Source organism: Malaclemys terrapin, chromosome 13, assembly GCF_027887155.1.
Source record: "Malaclemys terrapin pileata isolate rMalTer1 chromosome 13, rMalTer1.hap1, whole genome shotgun sequence".
Taxonomy (NCBI): Eukaryota; Metazoa; Chordata; order Testudines; family Emydidae; genus Malaclemys; species Malaclemys terrapin.
In genome coordinates this window covers 13047270-13059762 of record NC_071517.1, presented here as the reverse complement: position 1 = coordinate 13059762, position 12493 = coordinate 13047270, and the positions used below count along the sequence as shown (strand labels likewise).

General features: G+C 48.0%; 1 protein-coding gene across 1 annotated transcript in view; it reads left to right on the top strand.

The window, feature by feature from the left end:
• CACNA1G (calcium voltage-gated channel subunit alpha1 G) overlaps nucleotides 1–12493 on the top strand; it is a 275653-nt gene that overhangs the window by 113388 nt on the left and 149772 nt on the right. Inside the window, exons 2-3 of the mRNA XM_054047819.1 lie at nucleotides 5991–6102; nucleotides 6995–7128. Coding sequence (XP_053903794.1) covers nucleotides 5991–6102; nucleotides 6995–7128 — 246 coding nt within the window. The remainder of the gene's footprint in view (nucleotides 1–5990; nucleotides 6103–6994; nucleotides 7129–12493) is intronic.

Genomic DNA, 12493 nt, shown 5'->3' with positions numbered 1-12493 from the left:
CACTCTTCACCCCTCCTTGGGACAGATAACCCTTTCGCTGCGCTGCCTCTCAGCAGCTGTCAGTATCTGAACACAGCCTTCCATGCTCCCATACCCAGCAGAGCAGGGGAAGGAGGAGCTGGATTGGCCAGGGGAAAGCTCCCTGGGTTTTTTAATTATTTATTTTCACATTCCAAATATAAGCTGTATTCCGAATATGTGCTGGGCCTGTGAACTTCAGTCAAGATGACAGGAATTGAAAACAAGGGAGAAAATAAAGCCCTCCTGCCCACCCGTTGCCACATCCTTCAGCTCCTGGCCTTTGCAGATCCCTGCTGGATGGAGTCATGTGCCTCGCTTTGCAAGTCCCTTGGTGTGACGCTACAGAGGCACTGTGTTGATGGAACTCCAGTTACTGCTGTGTAACCTTCTCTTGGGAGCTGCCCCCTGGTTGGCCTTCTGCCCAACCCGCTGAATGCACATTCAGCAGTGGTACCTGTGCACATCAGCACACAGCTGCTGCATGGAGAGGTGAGAATTGTCCTTGCTCTGGAGCACTTGTTGCCACCCTCCTCCATTGCAGGCTCAGTGCTGGGCTTGTCTTTCCTTGGCCCAAATCTTTCTGGGGACTTGGGCTGGCATAAGAGGTGGGGGGCGGGAACACACTGCCAAGTTCTTTAGTTGTAGATTCTGGAGCAGCTGTTGGTCTTGGTGCTTTAGCACTTTGCTTGCTGGAGAAGGAAAGGACAGCAATGCTTGGTGTCCCGCTATCATCACTTCTGGCTTCCTGCAGTCAGCAGCCGCTTGGCCTGTTGCATTGGATGCTCCGTGGGTAATGACAATGAGCTTGCACTTGGCTTTGAGAAGGCAGCATCTCAGCTCCTGAAGTGTGGCTGTTCCAGTCCAGGCTGTCTTATGTGAATAACCCTGAGCTTATGGAGTGGATACCACTGGTCAGATATTGATATACTGCTTGAGGTATTGGCTTCTGTAGGGAGCATGAGGCTTTTCTTCCCCTCTGCTTTCCTTTTGGTTTCACCAATATAATTCCATCGCTGTGCTGTGATTCTTCGACTAAACAGATTTGACTTTTTAATCAGCTTTACATGTCAAATCCCCACGTGTTCCCCGCTCAGGAATCAGTCCCTTGTGTATGACACGCCCGATGGGAAGACACTTTGACATGACGCAGCAAGGGGAGTAGCTGTGCATGGTGAAAACCTGGTAGCTCTGCTTGTGACCTTGCCATGGTCTTAATAGGAGGACCCAGCCTGCTGTTATGCAGGCAGGAGGGGCCCAGCTCTGTATGGCCTGCTCATTAGAGAGAGGTTTGAGCTCTTAGTTTACCTACACCTCTACCTTGATATAACACGAATTTGGATATAACGCGATAAAGCAGTGCTCTGGGGGCGGGGGCAGGGCTGCACACTCCGGTGGATCAAAGCAAGTTCGATATAACGCGGTTTCACTTATAACGCAGTAAGATTTTTTGGCTCCCGAGGACAGCGTTATATCAAGATAGAGGTGTATGGTAGCAGGCTTCCCTGCAGAACCTAAGCTTTAAGCAGCCCCCTTGGGAGGTACTAAAAAGGAACACATTGATTTAGACCGCACCCATAGACTGAATGGGACTATGTAGCAAGCAGTAACTGTAACCAACATGTTGGCTAAAGCTACAGACCTACAGTCACTGTGCATCACCCCTGTGAGCTGTGATGTGAGAGACGATCCGAATAGTTTTCCAGGTAGCGTATAGTTAGTATACACAAGTGCTATTCCTTGAAGAATTGCCTGCATTAGTCAATGTCGCTCTGTTGTCTACCTTCCTACTGGAAGGGGAATTCCAGGCAGCGAAATCCAGTTGCTGAAGGCTAGATTCTGGTTTCCTTATTCACATTGAATAACTTCTTATTCCATGAGTAGCTCCGTTGACTTACTGGGATTTCCCGTGGAGAAAAGTGCTACTCAGGGAGAGAAAGGGGATCGGAATCTGGCCCCAAATACTTTGCTTATGGTGTGATAAGTTGTGCAAGGCTTATATTAAATATTAGACCTAATAACACTAGACACCTCTCCATGCTGGGGGGACTGTAAGCAGTGCAGGCATTTTCCAGCTGTAGTTACCTGTACTACAGTACCCCTGTGATATCTCTCTGGAGGTGCACAGCGCCCATACTGGTCAAGTTCCACCTGGGTTGCAGCCCTGACATGCTTTTTTAATACTGCTTGGTCTGTGGTGTCTGCTGCTATTCTGCCCTGAGGCTTCCCCCCTCTCAGTCCATTTTGAAGCCATCACAATTTTCCACACTCTATTGTTGGTTATCAGCTGAGGAAGGGTGTAGGAAGCTGCTGGCCAATTCCAGCTGGACAAAGAAAAGGGGAACTATTCTTTGTAAGTCATTGGTATTTGTATTGCAGCAGTGCTCCCTGAGCTCAGGGCCCTGTTGGGCAAGGTGCTGCCCATAGACCGAATAAGAGACCGTCCCCGTCGCAAAGAGCTTACAATCTAAATAGACAAAGTAGTAATGTCCCATTTTGCCGATGGGGGAACTGAGGCACAGAGATTAAATAACGTTCCCAAGGTCAGACAGGAAGTCTGTATCAGGGATTGAACCTAGATCTCCTGAGTCCCGCATCCAGTGCCTTAACTACCCAACCGTCCATCCTCTGGTATCTTTAGGGGAGGTCATGTGACAAGGCCATTGTTTTCCCTTTTCCCCCATCCTCCTTCACGCTGCAGCGAGGAGCCACACAGGTCAGCCCTATGCTGCTACTGCCAGGCATCTACAACAGACACACCTCGCGCTGGCCCTGGCAAGTGGGCATTAGGAAACCCTGGGGCTCCGACCCCTGGGGAAGAAACAACCTGGAAATGGCACAAAGCAGGAGAGGGCACACGCTGCAGCGATAGCCTGTCTGCACGAAAGGAGCCTCTGTGCTCAGCCAGCCGGGGAACCAGATGATACCATGTACATGCGCCCAGGAACTTCTAGCGAAAGCAGCACCACCTTCTACCTCCCAATTTCCATTGACAATAGACGGCGTGAGGAGAATTACACCTGCCTTTTGCATTTTCCATGGTCCTGGAAGAATTTACATGACACACGGCCTGTTCGTGGAAGCTTTCGTGTGTCTGCTCTTATATCACTAAGTAGGTTAATTCTAAGTGCACTCGGTTCGGCGCTGAATATTTTGCACAACTCTTGTCTGACACACATTCTATTGCTGACCTGGGATCTTAAACAGTCTTTTTTATTCTTCATTTTCTTTAAGGCTTTGCAGTTCATCACTGGCAGAGCTGTGGAAGTCCCTGGCTCCACAGATGGATGCTGGCCAACCCAATCAAATGCAGGGAACATCTCTTGCCATCTCTCGGAGAGTTCCACCCCTCCTTTGCTCGGCCATGTATGCATGCCCCCATAGACTATATTTGGGATAAATATTCCAGGCTGTAACCACAACCTGACAGTTGGAATTTCTGTTCCAATACCGTGTAAACACTTTTTCAGAATAAAAGATCCAGGTTGCCAGCTAAACAAATACGGACTCCTCTGCCTGTGATTAAACAGGAATCTATGTAGGAAAGTCCACAAGAGAGGAATGCCCCAAGGTCCCTGTCCCATCACCCACTGAGACACCTGTCAGGTCGTCTTCATTTCTAACCTTTTATGGCAAATAACAATATAGTAGGGGCTCACAAACTTTGTCCAGCTCGGCCTGCATTGGAAGTGTTTCAAATTCCCAAAGGCCATGCTTCCATTGTATACAATGGAGTGGATGGAAGCTGCTGTCGTCTTTGACACAGAGATGTGACCCATGGAGACTACTGCAATGCATCATCTTCATTTGATTGAGTGGATCGAGGTGGCAGAGTGCATGATGGGATCTGTAGTCTCCATGGATTGTCTCGCTGTCTAAGATGAGGGCGGCCCCTGGTTGCATTGCTGAGCAGCCTGGGTATTACGTACAAGGGCTTCTACACAGAAATCTACGTGCTTCATGTAATTTCTTTCTTCCCCTCTCTTTGGCTGGCCTGTTGGGCACCTTCTCTGTCTGTTTTCCTCTTCAGCTAACTGCCCAGCTGGGGGACATATCCCACCTCTGCTCCACTATGTTTCAGTTCACTGGGGTTTGGCTTATGGAGCTTTTATTGCCCATGGAAAAGCTGTGTGTGGCCAAGCCTGTGTTCTATAGTTGTGCCATCCAGTCAGCCTGTCCTGAAGCTATTTAGTCACTTCAGAGCCATGCTGGGACCCCAGTGGTAAACACTGCAAAGATCCTGTAGTGCAGCTATCTTATAAACCCCGCCAGAGAGATATCTTTGCTCTTTAGTGCCGCACGAAGGAACAGTTATGGTCAGACACCTCAAGAATGTGCCAGAGCCAAACAAAAGGCCGTGCGGCTGCCAAGCTGTGACAAGGGAAACAAATGAGATCTCGAAACATTCTGGATGCAAGGTTAAGTGTCTCGATCAGACACGTCGCTCTTTCTCTTGTGGCTGGAGACTGAGGCTTTACAAATGTCCTTCAAATGAAGCTGATGCCAAACCCAAGGTTGAGGCAGGTGAGTCTGGCACTAGGTTGAGTGGTAAAGCTAAAGTGCATTGAATTGGTCCCTTTCTTTATCATCTTTTTGTCCACAAAAAGAACAAGAGTTCTAAGGGACCTTAGAGACTAACAAATTTATTTGAGCCTAAGCTTTCATGGGCTATGTCCACAGTAGCCTTGAAATCACTGGAAATGTCCACTAGAGGGACACAGAGAAATTCCTTTTACTCGATACCAGGTTTGAAACTTCCTTATGTGGCTTTGTTGCTGCTGCTACTGCTCCGGTTGGCCTGTCCTAGAAAATAACAGCTTTCAAAATCTCTCCCAATGCAGCTCAGATATTTAAAACTCTTCTAAAATGTGGCCGTCTGGGGGGGTGGATTTGGTTGACTCCCACACTCTCCTTCTAGGCAGTTGGTTTATGTTCCAGCCAGTGCTGATTTGGACTAAGAATGGAAAGTGCAATCGCTTATTTACTTCAGTGCCTTTCTCTAAAATGCTAGGAATGGAAACTGATTATGCCCAGATACCATTTTGGTACTTGCATAACACAATGATGGCAGATTTTCCCATGGTAGCTTTGGTGGGATATGGCTAGCATAGAAGACACTATACAAAATAAAGTTGCAGGGTGTTAGATTGTGTGAGATGATGGACTACAAAATTTAAAGCGAATTACGTAAACTTTTTATAAATACACAAAGTATAGGATTCCTGTAAAAGGCTAGGTAGGAATCTAGGCCACAATTCAGCAAGTGCTCAAACGTGCCTTACCTTACATCTGTGAGCAATCCCATTGACTTCAGTGGGGAAAATTCAGCTACTTGCTTACATACCTTGCTGGCTCAGGACCCTAGGGAGAAGGTTTAAAGAAGGCATATTTAAAAAGAGATTTTTCAGAGCTCAAATGTCCAAGGAAAAAACCCAGGTTGCCAACTGTGACTCCGAAATAACTGAAGAACTCCCCCCCCCCCCCCCCGCCCCCATAGAATCTATGCCAGGTTTCACACGAGACCCAATGCCTATTAGAACAGAACCTCAGGAATTTTGGGGAGTTCTGCAGGGACTCCCAGCCAGTGCTGATGTGTTCAGTAACACTGAGAGGTTTTTCCATGATGGTGAGGCTCCCATGAGAAGTCCTTAGTCTAATTTGAGTGGTCTCTCCCCAGCCAGAAGTTTGTATCACACAGAAGTAATCATACCAGCTGGTCACTTCAAGCAGAGATTGCAGTCAGGATGGGATTGGCCATCTTTAAGGAGACCAGACTTGGGGAGTGTCAGACAGAAAAAGGCCTGCTTGTAATAACTCTGGCCAACCTGCTGTTCCTTCTTTCCTTCCTCATTACCTTGGTGCTCTGCCTTCCTTCTATCTATGAGCGAACATGATGTGTCTAGTTCTAGTAGACCCTTTCCAGCTTGTGTCTTGAAAGGGCTGTTGATTTCCTTAACGGACCTCCCGTGCACCTGGTTCGAAAGGCTCAGCATGTTGGTGATTCTCCTCAACTGTGTGACGCTGGGCATGTTCCACCCCTGTGAAGACATGGCCTGTGATTCCCCGCGCTGCAGGATTCTCCAGGTATGGGCATGTATTCACTTTACTGATCTTACTCCAATGGAGGGGCATGGCAGGGGCTCACAAAGCCCCCCTGGTTGTGAGTGCTCACAAGTACCCATGGGACTCCAAAAGGAGACTCCCTGTTTCCACCTTCAAAGCCAGACACAGAGAAAACTAGCATGATCACAACTATGTCAGTATCTGCTTCCAGCCGTATGCCTTGGGGAGGTTGAATTCTTGCCTTCATTGGGGGGTTTCAGCCACCAGTGGCCAGCCATTGATTTAACTGCACCAAGGCACACTCAGTGGTGACAGGCAGAGCACCTATAAGCCAGCGCAACGTAGCCCAGCTTGAAACCAATTGGGTTTTGTTTTTGAACAGTCAGTTTTGCAGTGCAGACAGAGCCTTAAATGCTCTCTGATCCCCCCCACCCCTTCAAAAAACATTGGTTCCTTCCCAGTAGACTAGGGTGGAGGCACGTGGGGCAGGGAACGCACTGCTGCTGTATGAGCTGTGTCTGCTTGGTGACATGAATCCTCAGTGCTTTTAATCAGGGCCTGATCCAAACCCCACTCAGATCAATGAAGAAACTCATTGACTCCAATGGCCTTTGGATCAGGCCTTTCATACCTTTCACCAGCACTAACTTTAGCATGATTTTTAAAGTACCAGTTGCTGGAGAACATGTAGTGAACTATGTCTGGGTTATCGTCCTCTACAGCTAAAATAGCATCTCTCCCTGGGTCTACAGTGCACTGGCTCTTCCGTCACCGGTCAGGGGATTGACATCTGACATGACATAATGTAACCGTGTGCTGTGTTCTCTCACCATCGGATTCACTCCCTTCTCTCGCCACTCTGCTGGGGGCAGCTGTTTTTCTTCTGACCTCCTGCTGCTGCTTTGTTTTCTAGAGCTTTGATGACTTCATCTTTGCCTTCTTTGCTGTGGAGATGATAGTCAAGATGATTGCACTAGGGATTTTCGGGAAGAAGTGCTACCTGGGAGATACGTGGAATCGCCTGGATTTTTTCATTGTCATTGCCGGGTAAGTCAGGAGAACTCCAGGGCGTGGGAGGTGTGTGGTTCTAGGTATAGCTCTCGATGATGGTTGGCAGCACTGTTTTACTAGCACAGCTCCGAGGAAGAGGAAAGCGCCAGTCCCCACTGGGTAGTGAGAGGACCCTACTAACTCTAACCATGTTCCTGCATGATTGTAGTGATCAACTTCTCTTCCCAGCGGGGCAAGCACCCTAGCCTGGCGGTAGAAGAGGAGACCACTGGGACATTTATTTTCTGCAGTGGATAGTACAAGATGCTACATTTTCTGCCTGTATTTCCAAGTGCCTGCCATCCCCCTATACCACATCCGCCTGCTCAGAAGGATTGCAGCCTTCCCTGGCAGCCCTGCGTTTACAGACAACAGCAACAAAAAGAGAGAGTGGGGGGGAATGTTACAAAAACTGTTTTCCTTTGTTCTCCGCCAGCCCGTGTGCTTTCCATACTGTAAGATTTCTCGGTCGGCAGCTCCAGGCAGTCTCAGCTGGCACTCGGCTAAACTATTTTTTTGGCTCCAGAAATATTGGTAGTTTGTGTCATGCAGATTGCCCAAATGGATGAGGTTTCAGCAGCTCATTTCAAGCGAGGAGCTGGTTCCAAGGGAAATATTTCAGTGAAATGTGCGTGATTGCCCTTTGTTGTTGTTGTTGAGGGAAAGCGACCAAGTTTTGCCTTTCATGAGTGTTTGCTTTTCACAGGCACCTGGTTTAAATTAAAAGCTCTTCTAGCACCCGAGAATCTCCTGGCTGTGGCTGGAAATCCACAAGAAAAATTCCTGGTCCACAGCCAAAGAGTTGAGTTGCCTTGACACATTAAGGGCTCAGAGGCCCTTGCTTCACCTCCCTACTCGTGCGGAGAGCCCAAGGACCTCTGGGAATCGGGCTATTTTTTCCTTGTGTATATAACTGGAATTTCCTGGAATGGATTGGTGGATCCTAGAAATAAACCACAACTGCGTCATTTCCCAGGTTGGGCAGTCAGCAGCAAGCTTGTGGGCTACTGGGAGGTGGTTGCGTGTTTGTTCAGTTGGCTTACGGCGTGTGGTGCATCTCTGCATGCTCAGCCTGCCGAAAGCACAAGCCTGCACATGTGAGGGCAGGATGCTGGCAACAGCAAGGGGACGCTCAATGGAAATGAGAAGGTGGCAAACCCAAAGCTGACAAAAGGAAATGCTTTTTTTGTGTAATTAGACTGTGGAACTCACTGCCACATGATGCAGTGGAAGCCAAAAACTTTGTGGGATTCCAGCAGGGATTGGATACTGTTATGAGAACAAAGAATATCCAGTGTTACTATACTTAATGCAAGCAAACATTTTGGAAGAGACATTAACCCTCATGCATCAGGGTTTTATCTAGTCTCTACTAGAGGTCAGGTGATTTCTTGCACTTTCCTCTGAAGCACCCAATGCTGGCCACTGTCGCTGGCCACAGAGACAGGATTCTAGACCAGACTGACCATGGTGCTGATCCATTCTGGCAATTTCTATGTTAAGAAAAGAAAAAAAGCGAGCGTGTGGCTGGATTATAACTCATTCCCTCACTTGAGTTGGGTTTACAGTCTAGGTAGGCCCTCATGAGTATGGATTCTCAGCACAAAACTGCCCTAATACCATGTTAGCCACCAGAAAAGGAGCTGGAGCCCTGCCCTATTATAAAGGGGAGGGGGCTGCTGGCAGAAAGTTCCCTGTAAGGTTTGTTTTCCTCTGGAACAGTCTCTCCCCAAACCCAGCATCTGAAATGCCCACATTTGTTGCCCATCCAGGCAGACTGCCAGGCCTCTGTCTGAGCAGCCATTGGCAGAGGGCCAAGGCAGCTGCAAGAGGGATTTCTGGCTGGTGGGAAGGCACAGGGAGAGTTTTAGTCACCTAGCTAATGGCAGAATGAGGTGTGCTAGGTGGGAGGTGCCCTGGGCAGCTTTATGCTTTTTAACCCTGATGTTACTGTGTTTTCAAATGTATGTAAGGGTGCCCGGAGCTTTGGAGGGGGCCTGCTTCGGTGGGGAGCGTCTTGTAGGCTGGAATGGAAAGAACTGGCTGGCTGGCTGCATGTTTGTCACAGAAGAGATGGTGCAAGAAGTTCAGCGGCACATGCACCACCCTGGAGAGTCCACTGGCGTCGGCGTAACCACGAGTGCAAAGCTCGAGGGCTAGGGGAGGCCCTGGGGACCCTGAGGAAGGAGTATAGTGTGGAGCGTAGTCTTACTTACAGGTTTCCTGAGCCGGTTTGTTTTGATTCATTTCGAGGAAACGCATGGTCTTTGTCAAAATCACAAGCCAGATTGTGCCCTTGTGTACATCTCCCTAATGGTCCTATGGGTGTAAAGAGGGGGACACAATCTGGCGCTTTATAGGAAAGCTTCACTTGTCCCCTCCTGCCTATTTACTTTTTTGTAAGATACTGTTACTTAGGAAAATCATAGGAGAAAAGTGTGGTGGGTGTTTGCCTACAAACTGTGCGCCCATCTAGTCTGCGCTAAAGCATCATCTTCTTCATGTTACCATGTCCTGGTTTTAGCATAGGCCCTACAAGTTTCGGGCTTGAAGTCAATGGGAGTCTTGCCATTAACTTGAATGGACTTTGGATCAGGCTCGTTGGCGACTTTTGTTGTGTTTTTTTTGTTTGGGGTGGGTTTTTTGTTTTTGTTTTTTGTTGTTGTTGTGTTGTTCTTTTTACTGGGGCTGTTTGTTTGGGGTGTTGTTGTAGTTGAGGGAATAGGGGGTTAGGGAGAGTAGGGTGTAATTGCAAATAAAACTGGACATGCAGAATTTTGAAGACCCTCCTCACCAAACGATAATTGTAATGGTTAAATTCTGAGATTACACCGTCTCCTGTAAGGGTCTGGCTGAATTGAACCAACAGAGCAGGGAATTCAGGACGATGAGGCAGCCTTCATGGGTGCCACTCTGAGATCCTTGCAATATCCCTAAGAGGAGAAGACTGTGTGACCCTCCGGGCTGCACAAGCCAGGCTGGAATAGCCAGATGGCACTGATATGTCGCGGATGAAATGGCTGCCATTTAACTCTCTTCTTCCTAGTCTTAATTTGACCTCAGGCTTTACGTTTGTAATGACATTCTGTATTCCTACTTTTAGTGATAGAAGAATACTTTTTAAAAGGGAAATAAAGTGGCCAACCAAAGAAACATCCTGGCCTGGGAATGCAATGTAATGAGCACAGGTCAGTTAAGGTTCTGCCATTGCCCGAGGGTGGAATCTGTTCAGTAAAAATGTTTTGGGCACAGTGCAGTGGAGTGGATAATGCACTGGACTAGGAGTCCAGAGTCCTGGATTCCATTCCCAGCTTGGCTACTACCCTGCTGGGTGACTATGGCCAAGGCACTACACCGTTCTCTGTCTCTTTGGACTGTAAGCTCTTTGGGGCTTGGAACTGCCTCTTAGGTGTTTATAAAGGGTCACCTTGTGTTAGGCACTTATCTCATATAATCCTAATAATAGTGAGGTAGTGATTACAATTTTTTAAACTGAGTACACAAATCACCTGCCCAACTCTTGCGTTTGGGCCCTCCGATTGCATTGGGATGCCCAAATACCCCTTTCCCTTGAGTGCAGCCATAAGAAAACCCTATTTCTTTCTCCTTCTCCTAGGCACACAAATAGGTGCCCCAAACACTCCCGCTTTGTACAGTTCCCAGAACGTTATCTCACACACACACACATCTGTTCCAGAAGATCTGCAGCCTCACAGTTTGACCTCCTGCCAGGTCAGCTTTGCCTCTTGCTGAATGATTTCTCTTTTTTGTATGTTCATGAACTGTTCCCATCTGGGCCCTGTCAAAACCAATTGGGCTGACAAAGGATCAAACTAACTTTAAATACAAAGCAGAATATCTTCTTCCCAAGGAGGTTGGGCTTCTTCTCTGTTTATTACTCGCAGTCATTCCCCTCCACTTCTTTAGCACTTATTCTTTTCTACGGGATGGTGTCCTACCACTTCTAAAAGTGTTTTCCTCTCCTCAATTCAGTATCACTCCCTACAACCGTCCCTCACTTGTACCCTGTAGAACACTTTGGGGGGTGTGGACAGCTGAAAGCAGTAGAGAGGTATGGGATTAGCACATGGCAGATGACAACGCAGGGGCTAGTACAACATTTTCTTAGGTATGTAATTGGGCCCATAATTGGGTGAGGACTATATTATTAAATAAAATGCCTACATTCAAAATGTCTCCCCTGAGTCAATATCTCAACTGTACGGGGTCAGATTCCTGAAAGACCTTCACTTTAAGCTTAGTTATCTTGCTGCTTTTGGCTTCCCTTGTGGCTGCTGACAGAGCAGCTGCTTTTGATGAACTCTGAACCTGAACCTCTGCCAAGCACTGCCATGCATGACATGTGGAGGATTTCAGGATAGCGGTGTCCTTAAAGCACATCAAGTGGTGCTTACAACCAGGAAGCGTTTATAAGAACTGGCATTAGACCTGACCTGCAAAATTCCAGTCTAGGCCTGGTACACTGGCCCCTTTGAAAACCGAACCATGGTCTCCTAGCTGGCTGCTGTAGCATGTTCATTGCCCGCTCTAGTGGATAGGGCACATTAGAGATTAAAGACCCACACTTTCCTAGTGCAAATGCTGGACTTTGTTTCCTCCAGCATTTTGGTTGGCAGGTGGCTAGGTGAAGGGTGGAACCCCTGAAATCCCCGTGAAGCGCAGTCCGGTTGATGAAGATTCGGTTTCTTGGAAGCATTCTTTCTGGGTTTGCTGATCTTCCTTCAGGAGCTGAGGAAAGGGGGGTAAAAGACAATGGCTGAAAATGGTGTACGTGGCCTTTTCCCTAAGAAGGAGCAAGTTATGAGAGAAGTAGCTGAGGGTGAGAACTGGAGATGGGGGAGAGCTGAGCTGAGGTGTAGGTTTTTGTGCTGCTATGATGATCCAGACCAAATTCTATAAATAATGTGATAGAGAAAAGAAATTTGACAGTGGATTTTGGTTGAAAGACTTTGCCCCCCCCCACCTGTTTGCTGATGACCGTGTGCGCGTAATCCTAGGCAAGTAACAACTTCCATCCCCTACAAATCTTTGTTGCAGAAATAGCTTCTGCACCAAGACCCACATTCTGAGGGCATGTCTACTCTTACCTCTGGAGCGATTGATCCAGCAGGGGTTGATTTATCGTGTCTAGTGAAGACCCAATAAATCGACCGCCAAACGCTCTCCCGTCGACTCCAGTACTCCACTGGAGCAAAGTGTAGGCGGAGTCAACGGGGGAACGTCAGCAGTCGACCTACCGCAGTGAAGAGTGAGCTACAGGCAATTTAACTGCTTTGTAGGCCAGTTTTCTCATCCTGTCCCTCCCCATGCGCACGCACACACCTTATTGTCCTCGTGCCCA